The 18,052-nt window shown below is 33.4% G+C and overlaps 3 protein-coding genes across 3 annotated transcripts; 2 read left to right on the top strand and 1 right to left on the bottom strand.

The window, feature by feature from the left end:
• Positions 1-5,235: 5,235 nt before the first annotated feature.
• LOC125831098 (HIPL2 protein-like) lies at positions 5,236-7,572 on the top strand. Its single transcript, XM_049510286.1, has 6 exons — positions 5,236-5,320; positions 5,466-5,962; positions 6,056-6,266; positions 6,506-6,681; positions 6,851-7,095; positions 7,194-7,572. Exons 1-6 carry the CDS (start codon positions 5,236-5,238, stop codon positions 7,570-7,572), a joined length of 1,593 nt encoding a protein of 530 aa, XP_049366243.1.
• Positions 7,573-8,528: 956 nt separating this feature from the next.
• LOC125831318 (uncharacterized) lies at positions 8,529-9,140 on the bottom strand. Its single transcript, XM_049510516.1, has one exon. It carries the CDS (start codon positions 9,103-9,105, stop codon positions 8,551-8,553), a length of 555 nt encoding a protein of 184 aa, XP_049366473.1. The 5' UTR covers positions 9,106-9,140; the 3' UTR covers positions 8,529-8,550.
• A 2,936-nt stretch (positions 9,141-12,076) lies between these two features.
• On the top strand, positions 12,077-16,039 carry LOC125831404 (HIPL1 protein-like). Its single transcript, XM_049510609.1, has 7 exons — positions 12,077-12,538; positions 12,626-12,783; positions 13,439-14,236; positions 14,318-14,534; positions 14,860-15,038; positions 15,237-15,457; positions 15,534-16,039. Exons 1-7 carry the CDS (start codon positions 12,448-12,450, stop codon positions 15,931-15,933), a joined length of 2,064 nt encoding a protein of 687 aa, XP_049366566.1. The 5' UTR covers positions 12,077-12,447; the 3' UTR covers positions 15,934-16,039.
• Positions 16,040-18,052: the final 2,013 nt, after the last annotated feature.

Genomic DNA, 18,052 nt, shown 5'->3' on the forward strand with positions numbered 1-18,052 from the left:
GAAATACTAATTTGTTTAGTCTGGTTTGTGCAGAATTAGGAGCATCAAATTTCTAATAAGAAAATTTGTATGATAAAAGGTAAAACATGTAACTTGAAAAAGAAGCAAGACAATTGTTTTTATGTTTTTGTTAGTGTTATTACGCTAAACATAAGGTTTTCAATTTGTTAAGATTCTCTCTAGTCATTTTGTTCTTGTTAGAGATCGGGTAAGGCTAGTTAGAATTTGTTTGAATTGACTTTTGGCTTTTGACTTAAAAGCTAAAAGTCCATAAGTTAGAAATTATACCTAATTTTTATCAGAAATAATATTAAACATTATAAATAAAAGATACAAAAATTATTTACTTTTAAAAAAAAGAATTATCTACTTTTTAACCGAAATATTTTAGAACTTTCAATTAAACAACTCAAATATTTCATATTAATAAATAAAGTTTTTACAATAACATTCAAGATTATGTATTGAAAACAAATGACTATCTTCTTGTTAACTAGAATTAACATGTACTTTTATAAATAATGGAGTAATATTACTATGTGAAGTTAAACGTTTGATGTCTTTTAAGAATATATACTAAAAACAATTAGTATTTAACAACAAAAAAAGCAACCCTAAAAATATTTTTATATATTCAAGTTATCTTATTGTAATTTGATTTTTAGGCCACTAATTTTAAGAAATCTTTCTTACTAATGTATTTCAAATAAAATTTACAGGACAGGACTAGTATTTACTACTCTTTCCTTTCGATAGTAAATGATAGAAATATTATAAGTAGTTAAAAGTAACTATAACAACAAAACATATTATTCGAAAAGGAGTGTGATTAAGCACAAATAAATTTTCAAGTCCATGTAGTGAGATACAAAATGACATGACTGGGGTGTGTATTTAGTTTTTTTGGTTTGGTTTTATATTATTGTTGATTTCACTTTTCACTTTTAAAAAATATAACTCAAGTTAAATCAAAATAAATTTGATTAGGTTTAGTTTTTCTCGGCTTTTTCAATTCAACTATTCGATCACGTCAATAATTAATAACATAATCATAGTTATATTTGAAAGTGGCAAAAAAAATCATGTACAAGGAGGTTTTTGCTTTATTTGCAGGATTTCACTATTGGAAAGGTAAAATCTTTGATCGGACATATCTTGAAACTTTAGGTCAAATCCATTGTTGGATCACCTTTTCCGGGATGACTAAGCCCACTATTCTACAAGCCCCTCTTGTGTCGGGTTAAGGCTCTACCTCATCTTGGATTAAGGGATTAGTTGAACCCAATTTCTTCACTTGTAGTCTAGAACTTTGTTTGGCAGAGCTTTTAAGCGATTTCCTCGTCTTAGAGTTGCGTATTCAATTCACATAAAAAAAATGAGAAGGATTTGTTACCGTTTAGAAGCACAAATGATGCATAATATTGAATTTGTTAAATATACTTTGTAACATGAATCATGAGTAAAATTAACAACACAATACTTAAAAGTATATTGTAACATCTTGTGACTACAAAGAACTAGAAGGAAGTTTAAAATCTGGAAATAGTTATTTTTGGAAACTATAAGGAAATCTAGAAAATTTTAAGTTAAAGTGAGTTTTTGGTCAACTTCAAATGACCATAACTCCTAATTCAGGATGATTTAGGTGTATTTCCAGATATGGTTGGAAATCTCTTGGAATGACCTTTCCAACACCGCTAAGTTTACGCGATTCCGAGTTCATATGAGTAAGTTATGCCCTTTGGAAGTTGGGTTGTTCGAATAAAGAAATGCCCAATCTGGATTTTGAAGGGTAGTTTGGTCTTTTCCTTACCCAATTAATTAAATCCGTTTTTAATAAAATAGTTGGGGTCAAAACTGAGTTAGTTCAGTTTGCACTTTTGAGAAATAGAGTTAGGGCTTTTGGAGAAAGAATGCAAGAGAAAGGAGAAGAGGAAAAGCAAGATTCGCTAAGAACGATCGATTTTGGTTGCGGATTCGCCAAGGAATTGACCCTACAAGGTATGTGAGTCTTTTATAGCGTTAGGTTCATTCACCCACGCGCCAAACATGTTTAGTTCAGCGAAATTCGTCCTAAAAAAGTTTGAAAGTTGATGTTCTTGACATGGATTCTTGAATTTGAATGTTGTTCTTGAATTGGGATGGATTGAGAAGTTTCTGAGTTCGTTACGTCGCATCATAGAGTCGCTTTGAGTTAGAATCTTAGGTACATTTTCTAGGTATCTGTATCTAAAAGTAATTTGAGAAAAAAAAACGATTTTGGGTGAATTGGGATTGGAAAAAGAAGAAGAAAATTTCGTCGGACGAAATCCGGCACTGCCTCCGCGTCGTGGAGCTGGTTCCCAAATTTGGGAATTTCTGTTTCGCGTCACGGAGCTGTCACGGAGCGTTCTGCCTAAAACATCATTTTCGAAACTAAAATTTTAAAGCTTCTCCACGTCGCGGAGTCTTCTGCCTCAAAAGACGTTTTCGAAACTAAAATTTAATTATGCCTCCGCATTGCGGACTCACCTTCAAATCTTGATATTCGGTTTTTTCTCATATTTAACTATCTAAAATCATTTCTAAACGACATGAGATCTTTCCAAACACCAATCATAATTCTTGAATCCATAATTCAATTTAAGGATCAGTTAAGAGTCAAGTTAAGAACAGTTAAGAGTCAAGTAAGAGAAGTTCATTTCAAGTTTTCATAAGTCTTTTACAAACGTTTTAACTTTGTTTTAAGACTTAAGTTTTGAAGTTGAGTAAAGAGTAAGAGCAAAGTTCATTTTCTTTAAAATGAAATATGTGAACTTAGTATTTCCAAGAGTAAATGTTTTCACATTTAAGATGAGAGGAAACTGAGATTTCCAAAAGAGTTTTGAACAGCAAAAGGGAACATTGATTCCAAGAGAGCTTTTTAAACTAAGTTTGAGCAATTATCTCAAACCAAAGAAGAAGTTGTTTTTAAAAACATATGAGCTGAGTATATTTTGGAGTAGTATTGAGCACCGATATGGGGACGCGAGTTCATATTAACTCAAGCCCCCATAAACCATGTAGCCATCATGGGCAGAAAAAGGATCATACTTTTTAGATGATTCCTTAGTGTTTTTTTTAGCATAGACTAGTGGATTCACTTAATAGTTCAGGTTCTATATCGATGGCAAGATATAGGACGGTCCTTTGCAACGTGAGGTAATACATTGTACCATCACTTAGGCTCATAGTGATGGTTGTCGGTTTAGAGAATCTCCCACATAAGTTATATTACTTTCTAAATGAGTAAAGTTAAGTTTGTTATTGTTTTATCTTTAACGAACTAAAATTGTATTCAGTTGTTTTATAAGCTTTATATTTATATCACATGTGTTTTATTGCTTTATATTGAGTTGAGTATCCATGAGTTGAGAAAAACCAGGTAGGTGTCTCTTCCATTATCTCTTTCGAGCCTATGTTTGTTAGCATTCCAACTTGCATACTTGTACATTCGATGTACTGATGCCAGTTGGTCTGCATCTTATTATGATGCAGACGCAGGTAACCAGGATCAGCATTCAGCGCCTCGTTGATCCAGCTTTGAGCATTTAGAGTCTGTTGGTGAGCCTCCTTACATTCCGGAGGACTCCTCTATTTGCTTTCTAGTCTTTCAAATGTTAGGATGATCGGGGGTCATGTCCCGACATCCCTCTTTGTTTTAGAGGCTTCATAGACAGTTAGTAGTTCAGTAGTCTTTGCATTAATATTTCTATGTTAAAGACTTGGGTTGCCACTTTTGGCCAAGTTGAATGTTTAATCTTTAAAACATTCTCAGTTATTTTATTATTCAGTTCAGTTAAGTTCATTGATCATTATAGATATGAATATTGTCTTCCGCTGAGTTAAGTAAGTCAGGCCAAGGGTTCGCTTGGGGCCAGCAATAGTCTTCGAGTGCCAGTCCCGCCTAGGGTGTAGGCTCGGGGCGTGACATATATCTAGATGTCCAAATATAAAATATAAAATATAAACTAAATCATAATGAAAGGTAATAACTAAAAAGGGAGAAAGTGGTTAACTCCGATCCAACTTTAATTCTAAACCTAAATATTATATATGTAATTATTAATATATATTTTTTCCAGTTTGTCGGATTTTATATTTCTAAATCCGAAATCAAATAAAAATAAATAATTTTTTTATCCGAAATCAACAAAAGAAAAACAAAAACCAATCTAAATTAAAATTTAATTCGATTTGAATTTAATTTTTCAATTTAATCCGAATAATGCCCGCTCCAAAATCCTAATACAAACGTTTACATTCATTTTACTCTAGTTATAAAATCTCCTACTATATGTATTACTGTACTAAATAGAGAATTTAAAATAAATAGTTCCTCGCTAAATAATAGCCGACAAATATTTAAAAAATTAATATTAATTAATGTATAATATGGACCTAACTACTTTGTTTGTAGTTATACTTCCTAGCCAGTACCTTTGTCTGTTCCTACCAGACAAGAGTCCATACTAATTTTTGTGTTTTGAGTATTTCAATTTGCAATTTTCTAGTAATAAGTCGTACTAACAAAAGAAAAGATAGTCAGCCCAAAAGAAGAGCCAAGTGAATGGAAGGTTCAGCGAAAAAATTACACTATATATATTACTAGTTAGTTTAAAATTACTTTTTAGATATGAATGTTGCCAGGGGCGGAGCCAGCCTTCTGTTAGGGGTTCATCCGAACTCCATTCGGTGAATTATTTTACTATTTATACATGGTTAAAATTATTTTTATGTATATATAATAGATGTCGAACTCCCTTCGGTTAGTTTGTGTGTTTAGATCTTCACATATTGAACCCCTTATTAAAAATCCTAGATCCGCCACTGGTGTAGTGTATATCTTTTTTGATTTTTCGTGTGTTTACTTACAAAAATTTTTGGCTCGACCACTGAATTAGACTTCGGATGTAAAGGTTCTGGCTTCCATGCACACAAAAATCAAGTTACTATTAAAATAGCATTGAGATTGACATATGCACTGAGATTATCCCAATGTACGGAATTACTCACATCCTAAACTTCTACAGTAATTTTCTAGAGCCATTATATATGTAATCTAACATACAATGTTCAGATCAAGAAGGCCTTTATAGGAATATTGTGCATAATATCATCGAAGAGTCGTGTTAATGTGGCGTTTCGATCTGTCATTCGTATAATAAGCCATAGTTTATAAATTGGAGTTCCTTAATTCCTCTGTCAATTTCGGCTATGGTTGCTGTCTGCAATGTTTTTCTTCTGAATCTGTTGCTGCTTTATGGTTTTCTGGCATCCTGCACTTTGAGCATGCAGTTAAGTAAGGCGCTATGATCACTCTTTCATGTGTAGCATCATTTGCATTTGTCTGTCTTTTATATTTCCATTTTTTATCTGTTTATTGCACATGGAAACTGGACTGTTTTTGTTCTATTGATGTTGAAATGTTTGATGTGACTCTGTAGAGGACTTAAAAAATGGTGCTCAATCATATGGTATTCGTGAAACTCGTCAAGCCCCAAATGGTATTTGTATTGAAAAAATTGGAAATGGATCTTATATTGGCATGGCTCCACACCCTGATGGCTCTGACCGCGTATTTTTGTGGAATCAACAAGGTAAGGTATGGATTGCCAATGTTCCTGAGGATGGATCTAATGGAGTGTTGGAAATTGATGAATCAAAGCCATATCTAGATATAACTGATCATGTGCTTTTTGGTTTGCAATTTGGGGTAATGGGAATGGAGTTCCATCCTAATTTTGTAAGTAATGGTCGTTTCTTCATTTCGTACCATTGTGATAAGTTACGACACTCAGGATGTTTAGGTAGATGCTCGTGTAACTCGGAAATTAATTGTGATCCAGCAACACTTCCAATAGACAGTGGCATTGCACCATGCCAGTATCAAATTGTAGTAGCAGAGTACACAGCAAATGGTACTGCAACAACACCTTTCTTGGTATACATCTGTTATTGCTTTATACGATAAGAATTTGAAATTTTTCTTCATTGAAATTCTCTTGATTACATACTTTGATCATCGTCATGACAGGTAGAAAGTGCGAAGACATTGGAAGTGAGGAGGATATTTACAATGGGACTCCCACATAGGGGAGTTTATGGAGGACAGATTCTTTTCGGCCCTGCAGATGGATTTCTGTATGTTATGACTGGTAGTGGTACGCATCGAGGGGACCCTTACAATTTTGCACAAAACAAAAGATCGTTGCTCGGAAAGATCTTGAGGATTGATGTGGATCAAAGTATGCTGATCAAATGTTGATATATTGTGTAGACTTGTTTTGTGATTTACATTTTAATTTCCAGAAAAAGCTTTAGGCAAACTTATCCTGTTCGAATAAACCTTTGTGTCTTGAGTCATAACAAGGAAATTAAACATTTGCAATCACTACATACATGGAAACAAACTGATTGATGAGACTGCATGTTTTTCGGACTATAACAGCTGAACTCTGCAATTTTCTCATTTAATTACTGACAGGAAACGAAGTGCATGATCGAGGGCTTTGGGGAAATTACTCCATACCAAGAGATAATCCGTGCAACAATGACAAGCAATTAGCGCCTGAAGTTTGGGCATTAGGTCTTAGAAATCCATGGCGTTGTAGTTTCGATTCAGAAAGGCCTTCCTACTTCATGTGTGGAGATTCTGGACAGGTTTGCAACTTAGCTATATTTTAGGCAAAACAGTAAGCATAGTCATTGTGTTGTTATTAGCTTAAGGGAAATCTTGATAAGTTCAAAAGAAAAAATAGGACATATGTTAAGTCTCTTGGAATACACAGACAAATTATTAAAGATACTTATCCTTTCATGAAACTTATAGGACATATATGAAGAGATAGATATGATAACAAAAGGTGGAAACTATGGATGGCCCGTCTACGAAGGCCCTTATCTCTTCAAACCAGCAAATGCCCGAGAAGGAAGCACTTCTAATTCTAGCTCCAACAGTCTCATATTCCCGGTCATGGGATACAACCACTCTGAAACTTACAAGACAATTGGTTCCGCGTTCATAATTGGTGGATACTTCTATAGGTCTCAAACTGATCCCTGTCTGTATGGAAGGTTTGCATCTCTTTTTTCTTTGCTAAAAAAACTTGAAACTCTATAGTTGTGTGTACTGTTTCATTAGCTCAACCTGATTTTGAATCAAAACTTTTTAGGTACTTATACATAGACTTATATCCAGATGGAATATGGTCAAGTACTGAAAATCCTGAACATAGTAGAAACTTTACAAGTTCAAAAAACCCATACAGGTGTGCGCGTGATTCTCCAATCCACTGTGAATCAATTGCAGAGGATGTTATGCCTGCTATAGGATACGTTTCGTCTTTTGGGGAAGACAATAGAAAAGACATTCATATGCTAACAACCACTGGCGTCTACAGAGTTACACGTCCGAGTAGGTGTAACTACCATTGTCCTAAAGAAAGAAGTGTAGCAAGTAAACCAGCTCTTCCTGTTTCCATGTCTAGGAAATTATGGGAGAGGGAAGAACACTATGCTCTTCTAATTTCTTCTATGTTGCTGCTTTTGTAGAATCTTGTATAATGGGATATGCAATCTTGCTATCATTAAGAATTTACTCAATTAGTAGTAAATGTAGTATTTCATCTCCATAAATTTGGCATTGATTTATGATGGAAAAGATTTATCAAGATCAAATCTTCTTCTTTTTTTTTAAATAAAATTAAAATTCACGTTGATTATGAACCGTTAACCTCTAAAGAAGAGAACACAACATATTCAAGTCATTAGCAACAATGAAATAACTGAAAAAATGGGTTAAAGATTTAATTTTACAGATGCATGAATTTCGTTAATATATGCTTATATATATGCCTAAGCTATTTATATATATATATATATATAGACCAAACCTGATAAATTTTTAAATACTTAAAGGACTAAAATCGATAGGTGCATAGTTAAGGGACTAAAAACGATAAGTATATAAATAAGGGATCAAACTTAATTACATTTTGGATAGTTAAAAGATTAAATACGATAAATGTAAAGTTAAAAATTATTTTAGACCTACTCCAATAGTTTATGGACCATTTATGTCCTCCTGTCGTTGTAACTACATACCATTTAGGTTTAGATTATGTTGTAATTCAGCTATATTAAAAGAAAGTAAGAAACTTAATAACTCCATAAAATAAAAAAATATGCAGAGTCTGTTGTAACTTGGATTAGGTCATGAATGACATAGGATTGAAATCATATGAAGAAGATCAGAAGAATTGAATATATATAATTATTGGAGTCTTCCAACAGGAGCCAAAATTATTGACCATATGGAAATTAAAGATTAAACTATTTCAAAAAACCATGGACGCTGAACCATTTTTTTTTTCAGTACAAGTCATTAATGATGTAGCGTTCGTTATAAGTATTACTAGAATGGTCAATTATTCCATCAAATGTAAATTGTTTAACTCTCGAATTCAAACTATATCGCGTAAATTGATACATAATACTTAAGGAAGGAAATGTAGAGATAATGTGTTGGTTCTAAAACAGAGCAAAGCCAACCCAATCAGCATCGCTCACTGGTCGTCGAGGCGACGACTCACGTGACGAAAACGAAGAGGAAAGTGAATCATGAAAAGGAGAAATTGACTTCCGGCTAGATACAGACCATCGAGAAACTGTCTCTAGATCCAACAAGTAATTGGGTTCGGGTTCGGGTCCAGTCTTATGACTCTTCTTCTTCTTCGTATTCTTCTCTGTTGTTCGCTTCAGCAATGGAGACGGGAAGCACCAATCTGAGGCAACTCCCATAGCGGGTCGGGTCAATAGATTCAAAACATGCCTATCTGATCGTGCCCGTGGAGCTGACCGGAAGGATCGGTTTCGGGGCTCCTCAATTGGTTGTTGGAAATTGAAATCAGCCGCCGGTGGAGGTTTCAGCCTACGTGGGGTTTCTGGAATTGGACGGCTCTCGACTACTTCCTGTTTGATTAATGGTGGTTGTGAATGTTGAAGCTTGGGTACTCCGGGTCGGATTTCCCATTTGAACGGAATAACTCCGGCCTGCTTAAATGATTCATCCGCTTCAATTTCCATTCTTTTAGAGAAAATGACTGAAACTTACACTTGTATTTTTCCTCCTAATACAAATTTGCTCTCTACATATATAGTGAAGATGAAGAAGAAGATTGATTTGATGCATGATCAATGGCGCAAGGAGTGGAGTTTGGTGGACCCTTGTTTTGAGATTTCAAATAATTCTCACACACATAAAATGGACACTAACAATTAATAGATAGACAAAGTTATATTTATCGATTCGAATATTTTATTGAATCAGTTATTGCATTAACTATTCAAAATATTTAAAAAGTATTGAAAAAATTATAATCAATAATTATTAGGACAAACGAAGGGAGTATATAAAATTATAAATTAAATATAATTATTTAATAAGATTGTGTAAATATTTTTTATGAGTATCCGTGGAAAAAACATTATTACTGTATAATTCAAGAAGGACAAATCACCTCTCATTTATGTCTTGACTTTTGCTAGTTTTGAACAAGAAAATGTAGAAAATAACGGAGTATTGGTTTTCTTTATAATGGGACATGGAAAGTTGATCATGTTCAAAGTTGGCCAAACTTGAGAAGATTATACATTAGCTAAAATTGTGACTTAATCTCATATATATAATAAAAAAATGTCTGTTGGATAAGATTTTTGAAAAAAATAGGTGAAAAAGTCTATTGTAACGGATGACAAACTTTATTAGCCACTCTTTAATGGAAAGTACTTCCTCAATTTCTTTTCTATGACCCTATATAAAGGGACAAGGAAAATTTAAGTTATATTGGTTTGATTATTCATAACTTATAATATTTTAGTGAAAATAAAATTGTTAATTAATAATTTAATGTTTAGTTTAATAAATGAAAAACATCGCACGATGCACGTCATTAAAAATTGAATTTTGTAATGCCGACGAATTAATGATATCAAATATTTTTCAAAGTCCATTTACATATATATATTTATGTAGGCTCTGTACGTAGGCTGGTACAATGTCTCTATTAATAAAAACAACTCTTCATATCCTGCGGTGTGTATTATTGATTATTCTTCAACCAACCGTCAATGCCATGAAATAAAATAATAGAAGTAGCTAGGGGTGTGGTCGATATGAATTTCAAAATTTTCAGGTTTAGATGGTCACATATTTTGAAAAATATTTTTTTGAGAAAGCGAACTTCTTAAAATCAAAGAAAATAAGCTTTTAAATAAAAATAGCGAAAATAATTTCAACAAGTGATATTCCACATTGATTGTATCCTTTCACCACTCTAGGCTCTAAGACACTTCATCTTCACCTTCACCCCGTGATCCCCACCATCCGACACCCTTACCTCCCCACCCCATCTCCATACTATATATCTAAATTATATAATATTTTTTGCGTACTTGCTATAACCGAACACACCCTATGTAAATTTCTAATTTCAAGTTGTTCAATTATTTCTTGACGTTTTCTCTTAAAATTGTACATCATTTAAAATGACGACACTATGTTGAGTTCCAATACCGGTTAGGGATAAGATTTTGGTCTTGGGCAATCCTTCATTTATAAGTTAACTTTTGAAGTTAAGTTGGACTCAAAGATTCATATGTTTATCACATTCTAAAGACATTACTATTCAAGTATTCTACCATCTAAATTATCTGACTTTTTCATTTTTCAAGAGTCAAATACAGTGATATTTCACTAATTTAAATTGTATTATGTGTAACTACAACTAAGAAAGATAAGCAATTAGGTATTTCTGCACGATTTCAAAGTAAAAAAAGAATCTTATATTCAACCGCAGATATATGTTGATTTAGTTCGGATGAAATTAGTTTGACTTTTCATTTTGATGTGAATCTAGGATATTATACAAAGATATCATTTAATTATATTTATATTCGAGTGTATTGTACTCATATTTCCTAGATTGAGTACAATTTATACTCTTTTCTTTTTATTTAATTGTCATGTTTAAAAAAATAATAGCAGGAATATATTTGTGCTTCTTTTCCAGTTTCAGTTCTCACCACTTCGCAGAATTTTGTAGTCAAAAGTACACATTTGGACATTGTTTTTTAGCAAAAAAACTTCTTTTTTAGGTTTAGACGATGGTTATCCATACGGATGACTCTGGATCTCCCATCAATGTCTTCTGAATGAAGTCTATCGAGTGAGTGTCACATATGGGAGGTTTACCCGTGCGCATAAAGTGTTCACTTAAAGGACATCAGCTGTAAACAGAGGTTATAGGCACGACGGGTTATGCTGGATTTAAAAAAAAAAAAAAAAAAAAAGCTTATACTATGTCAATATACTTATCTAGGAGTACCTTTATCTAGAAGTACAGCACTGTACGTTTCTTTTTCACTCTATTTCTTTATTTAGTATATTAATAAATAAATGACCATCTTTGCTGGTGTCTTTTATGGGGTTTCCTATAATATATTTCCCAAATGGACCTACTCATATAAGACCGTTGTTCTAGGGATCTGTATTTTTGGTTACAAGATTTGATTATATTCCGTGAAAAATATTTACCTGATGCTTAAACTTAATTTAGGTGACTCAAATATAAAGTAAAAAGTCAGAATATATACTACTTAATCATGATTTAGTGATAAATTTGCATGGAAAAATCATAACTGATTCATTGATTTGATATAAATATCGCTTTTAAAGCATATTTTGAGCTTATGGGTCATTAATTGCAAGTTTTGCCTTTCTTGGGTTTATCTTTAGTTTTAGTTAACAATTAGAAGATCTTTAGAAGTTGAAGTCATGTCTAAACATAACCTGTGGAATATTATGATACGAAAATATAAACGACCGTGAAACTGAGACAAAAGTGCAAATGGTTTCATTTAATGTGGGCACAGAAGACATGAAGCCAAACCAACCAAGATCCATCCAGCCTGGTTTTCTCCAATTAAAGGTGCTTCTTTTTTCTGCTCAACCACCCAGTATGATCTACTACTAGATGTATTTATGCCAAGGCTTCACTATCTTAAAAAGTCAACTGTTTAGACAGATCAGTTGGGGCCTTAATATTCAGTAGAAAAAAGAAAATGTCAAAATCCCCTAGCAAAAGAGAAAAAGACAGACTCACACAAAATTGAGAGAAAATATGTTGTAGAGATGTTTTTAATTAGAAGGTTTGACCAATAATTGAGGGAGTTGGCAGCAGGAACCATGTCTTTGAAATTTAAAGCAAGAAAAAGAATATAGTCTATTAGATAATAGTATTATATGTGTAATATTTGTCTCTATTTAATCAATCTGTTTGCTGTTAAGAAATTTTGAAAAGAACCTGATATGTAGCAAAAAGCTCTTTTTTTTTGTTGCTGTTGACTTTGTTTTCTCAGTTTGTAGTCATGGGAAGCAGTTATTTCTTCATCATCTTTCTGTTGAACTTTCTGTTGATTCTTTGTCCTTCTGTTTCACTTCCTTTGTGTACTGATTCAAGTAAGTTTTTTTTGGTGTTGTTCAAGATTTTCTCATTTTGTAGTTATATGTTCTTGTTCTAATTTCAATTTTCTTGATGCTTTACAGGGGCTCCTCTGCCTCAAAAGACTCCACTTACATTCTGTCCTTACAATGGAACATCATGCTGCAACTCTGGTGATGATAAGCAATTGAAGAACCAATATGATGCTATGAACATTTCTGATTCTGGTTGTGCTTCTCTTGTAAAGTCTATCGTATGTGCGGTAAGACGATCCTTGATGTGTAAATTTTTATATTCTTGCTAAATGGAACCACTTGTTTTGAGTAATCATCAACATATAACTGCCTTCAGTCGATTAAATCCCTTCATAAGTGTGGAACAATGTATTTGTAGATACAGCAAAATTTAATAAACTGGAATTGCATTAATATAAATATAAGACTCATGCTGCTTTTACAAGCTTCTAAGGTCCTAATTACTAATACCTTAGTTGCAATATATAGTAAGGAACATATTCATGTCCTATTTTCCTAGTCTTGCAGCATGAATATATGTGTTTTAAGATAGCCATTTTGTATTAAGGATCTATTCTTTATCTTATCAGTTAGACTACCAATTTTTTTATTGCCTGTTTTATATAAAACCAGAAATTCATCCTATTTAAAAACTCCTGGTTTTCTGTGGTCAAGAGACAAATCTGTATCAAGATGGCTCTCTGAGATACTTTGTACTGATTTATTTGGAAGCTATGAACTTCCGTTTTTTAAGACTCGTACTTCATGTAACTGGTTAAGGAAGACGGTAGGATTAGAAATATTACTGAAGGATTCGCAGTCCAAATTATCAGTTTACAAATTTGCATCTACCTTCTCTATTGGATCTTGAGGCATGAATTTCTGTATTTTCACCTTCTGCAGAAATGTGATCAGTTTTCAGCAGATCTCTTTAGTACTAGTTCTGCTCCTAGACAGATTCCAATACTGTGCAACTCCACAACTTCAGCAAATTTTACGCAATCTAGCCAAGCTACGAATAACTTTTGCTCTAAAGTTTGGACTACATGTCAAAATGTGTCCATCGTGAATTCTCCCTTTGCTGCTTCCTTGAAAGGTCGAGCTCCAACACCTGTAAAGTCCAATTCCACCAAGTTGACGGATCTCTGGCAATCACAAGACGATTTCTGTAATGCATTTGGAGGAGCTTCGGGTGATGAATCAGTATGCTTTGCTGGAGAACCTGTTGCCTTAAATACCACTGAACCTTTAAGTCCTCCAGGCGGTTTGTGCCTTGAGAAGATAGGAAATGGTAGTTATCTCAATATGGCTGCTCATCCTGATGGTTCTAATCGTGCCTTTTTCTCGAGTCAGCAAGGGAAAATATGGTTGGCTACCATTCCAGAAGTTGACTCTGGAAAGGTATTAGAGCTTGATGAGTCCAATCCTTTTCTGGATCTGACTGATGAAGTTCATTTTGACACTCAATTTGGTATGATGGGGATTGCATTTCATCCAAAGTTCTCACAAAATGGTCGTTTCTTTGCTTCGTTCAATTGCGATAAGCAATCATGGGCTGGATGTTCAGGAAGATGCTCTTGTAACTCGGATGTGGATTGTGATCCATCAAAACTACCTAGTGATAGTGGTACCCGGCCATGCCAATATCAAACAGTTATAGCAGAATTTACTGTCAATGGAACAGCAAACCAACCATCAGAGGTAATTTTCAGTCTAAAAGGAGTTTACTTTTCCCATTGTTATTTGACTCTGAATAATAGTGATTTATTTGATCATTTCCAGGCAAACTCTGCCAGCCCCATAGAAGTCAGAAGAATATTCACCATGGGCCTTCCTTTTACCTCTCATCATGGAGGCCAGATTCTTTTTGGACCTAGCGATGGATATTTGTATTTCATGATGGGAGATGGTGGGGGTATTGGAGATCCTTACAATTTTTCCCAAAACAAGAAGTCATTGCTTGGAAAGATTATGAGACTTGATGTCGATAGCACACCAAGTAAGTTGTCTTCAAGTTTCTTGAAAAAGTACTCTTATATCAATTTACAGTAGTTCTTATATCCATTTGTCTATGCTTACTTTGATGGTCTTGCCACTACTCTAAACTACCATAATTCGTGTTGTAAAAAGTTTTCTTCTTGTTCCGTGTCTGTCAGCCTTTTTGTTCTGCCTATTTTTGCAGCTACCATGCATTTCTTGCCAAAACCTTCATCTGTTGATCCTCATGTAGTGTCAAATTATTTGAGAGTAACGTGTTCTAGGATGGAAATGAAGCATTCTTTGTTCAACTGAGCTGCCCCTTATTTTATCTGTGGTTGTTTTAGGTGCTGCAGAGATTACCAAGCTTGCTTTATGGGGAAACTACACCATTCCAAAGGATAATCCTTATATTGAAGATAAAGAGTTGCAGCCAGAAATATGGGCACTAGGAATGCGAAATCCTTGGCGCTGTAGCTTCGATTCTGCAAGGCCATCTTACTTCATGTGTGCAGATGTAGGCCAGGTAATGTTCAAGAAATTTACTCTCCAAGCAGTTCTCATAAAACATTTTTGTTTAACAGGTAACAAATATGCTTCTGGAATCTTATCTGTCCACTTTCAAGCTCCATACAAAATTTACACCAAGAATCCATACATTTCATCACTCCATAAGGTCATTTAATTGTTCTGGCTTTGACACAATGCATTTATTATCCCATAGGATCATTATGAAGAGGTGGATTTGATCACCAAGGGAGGAAACTACGGTTGGCGTATGTACGAGGGTGACAGACTATTCACTCCTTCAAAAAATACATCTATAAACCCAATTTTCCCAGTCATGGGTTATAATCACTCTGATATAAATAAGGCTGAAGGTTCAGCCTCAATCACTGGTGGATACTTCTATAGGTCCACGACCGATCCCTGCATGTCTGGAAAGTATGTCTACTAATTCAATTCTTCTCCAAGTGTTGGATTATATAACTTTATGGTAACTAACATAGAACTATTACAGGTATCTGTATGCAGATTTATATGCAGGTGCTATGTGGGCAGGCACTGAAACCCCTGAGGACAGTGGAACATTTAACACGACCGAAATTCCATTCACTTGTGCTGGAAATTCCCCTATAAACTGTGAATTAGTTCCAGGAAGCACAGTTCCAGCTTTGGGATACATTTTCTCATATGGTGAGGATAATAATAAGGATGTATTTCTCCTAGCAAGCAGTGGTGTATACAGGGTTGTTCGTCCCAGTCGATGCAAATACACTTGTTCTAAGGAAAATGCTACTGATATTGCTACTCCAGCAGCTCCTGGTACTTCCCCTCCTTCAGCAGCAGTCATGTTTACAGGTTCATACAAGAATTTAGTACTACTACTATTGTCCTTTTGGTTGATGGTCATCAGTTGATAATATAATGGATGCTGCTTAAGCTATTTTATGTGTATAGAGGAACACAAAATAGGCCGCTTAATTAGTTTAAGTATTATATACAATTGCTCTTTTTGCTTTCTTTTGGTTCATTGCATGAGTATTGTTTCTGGATTTTTTTTGGCAATTGGATGTAATATATGCAAATGGTGGTCAATAATTTATGAGGATTGTCACTTAATTTATTACTACTGACAATAAAATAAATCCATACTTACTAGTACTAGTATTTTGGTAGAGTATAGGTCCAACTGTCCAAGGTGTTGATAAATGTAAAAATGACTTAATTCTTAGAAAAATATACACATTTTAGGGACAAAATAAAAACAAGTGTTAGCAAAGATTGCCCTATTTTGATGTGGTCTTTAATATTTATCTTTATTGTTCATTTAATGAAAACTTGTATCTAGTTTCGCTTGATATAAGTTAAGAGGACTTTTGCTTGATTCGACATAAGTTGTGTGGTTATCTACCTCTTACAGCATAGTCTATTTTTCGACCAAATTTTGATTTCCTTTTAATTCTTCGGATCGTTGAGACTTGAGCCTGATTGGCCCAATTGAAAGATGGGCTGATCAATTATGCCGGTCCTTTCGAAAAGATGAGTAGAAATTGGGCCCATGAAAGCTGAAGCCTAAAGTCTGCCCAGAAATATAATGGACCCACGGCCCAATGGTTGACAATGTAGAAAGATTTGACAAATTCAACATCTAACTCTTTGAAAATTTTGGAAATAGCAAACATAATAAGGCTTTAAGCCTATAGTTTTGATAATTGCGCTCCATAGTTATAGTTTTGTATGCTATGAAGGTTGTGGTTTGTATATTTCAGCCGTTTGTATTTTTGTTTGCAAATATACAAATATGGTAAGTATATATAAATTCTATATTTATATATTTAGGATTTTTTCAAAGCTCTGTTTATATATTTCGCTTGTAAAAATACACAAAATAGTTAGGGTAAGCATATACAAAATTCTAGATTTATACAATCAAGAACCAAATTATACAAATTCTGGATTTATACAATTAAGGACCGAATTATACAAATTCTGGATTTATACAATCAAGAACCGAATTATACAAATTCTGGATTTATACAAATCAGACGAATAGCAAGAATTGAGGAAACTTTAGCCGTAAATTACAATTTTCTTAAACTGTAGCTATAACACCTAATATATGTTAAATGGTTGTTATTCTGCATAATTTTCCCCAAGGGCGGAGCCACCTTATATCTGACGGAAAATTATCATATTTATACCTAGTTAAAATATTTTTTTATGTATATATAGTAGATGTCGAACCCCATTCGGTTACTTCGTCTGTCTATTTCTACAGATTTTAAACTCCCTTATTAAAAATCTTGGCTCCGCCACTAATTTTTCCTATATCTAATATCATAGTCTCACCTCAAATATTTCAAAAATCTTGTCAATGAATTTTAATAATCATGGTAAAGATTATGAGTATATCTACTCGAATATTTACAAAACAGGCTATATATTAAAATTACCAGATTATTAATTATTTGAACATATCTATTTTGAGAAACAATTTCTTGAAGATTGAGTAAATTAAACACACTCTAATGCATCAAGAGAAGAAATAACATCGGAAATTAATTTAGAACCATTTTCAAAATGATAAGTACATATTTCGTCACCATTTTTTTAATAAAAAAATAAAAAATTCCTCAATTAGGTAGTGTAACATTAGCGAGATATGTCCAGTTTTTAATTAATTTTATTAAAGAGAATAATCTTTCCACAATTCATAATAAAATTTGTTTAATCTCATATTACAAAATCCTAACGTTCTACTATGTAGCAAGCATATAAAATAACTTATCCTTAAAAGATCATCAAATGTACAAGCAATATAGTGCATCATTTTCTTTAAGGTTTTGTTTTTCTTTTGGTTACTCTATCCATTTTAAATGAGGAACGAAGAGTAACTTCATTAATAATTATTGATTACTTAAAATATATTTGTATTATCGTCATTAAAAATATTTTATCCGATATAGGTGACTCCACTAGAATTTAACAAATTTTCTATTATAAATTAGAAGCAGAATTAATAAAGATTTCTCATAT

The sequence above is a fragment of the Solanum verrucosum genome, unplaced genomic scaffold, assembly GCF_900185275.1.
Source record: "Solanum verrucosum unplaced genomic scaffold, falcon-dt-bn FXZP01000049.1, whole genome shotgun sequence".
NCBI lineage: Eukaryota > Viridiplantae > Streptophyta > Magnoliopsida > Solanales > Solanaceae > Solanum > Solanum verrucosum.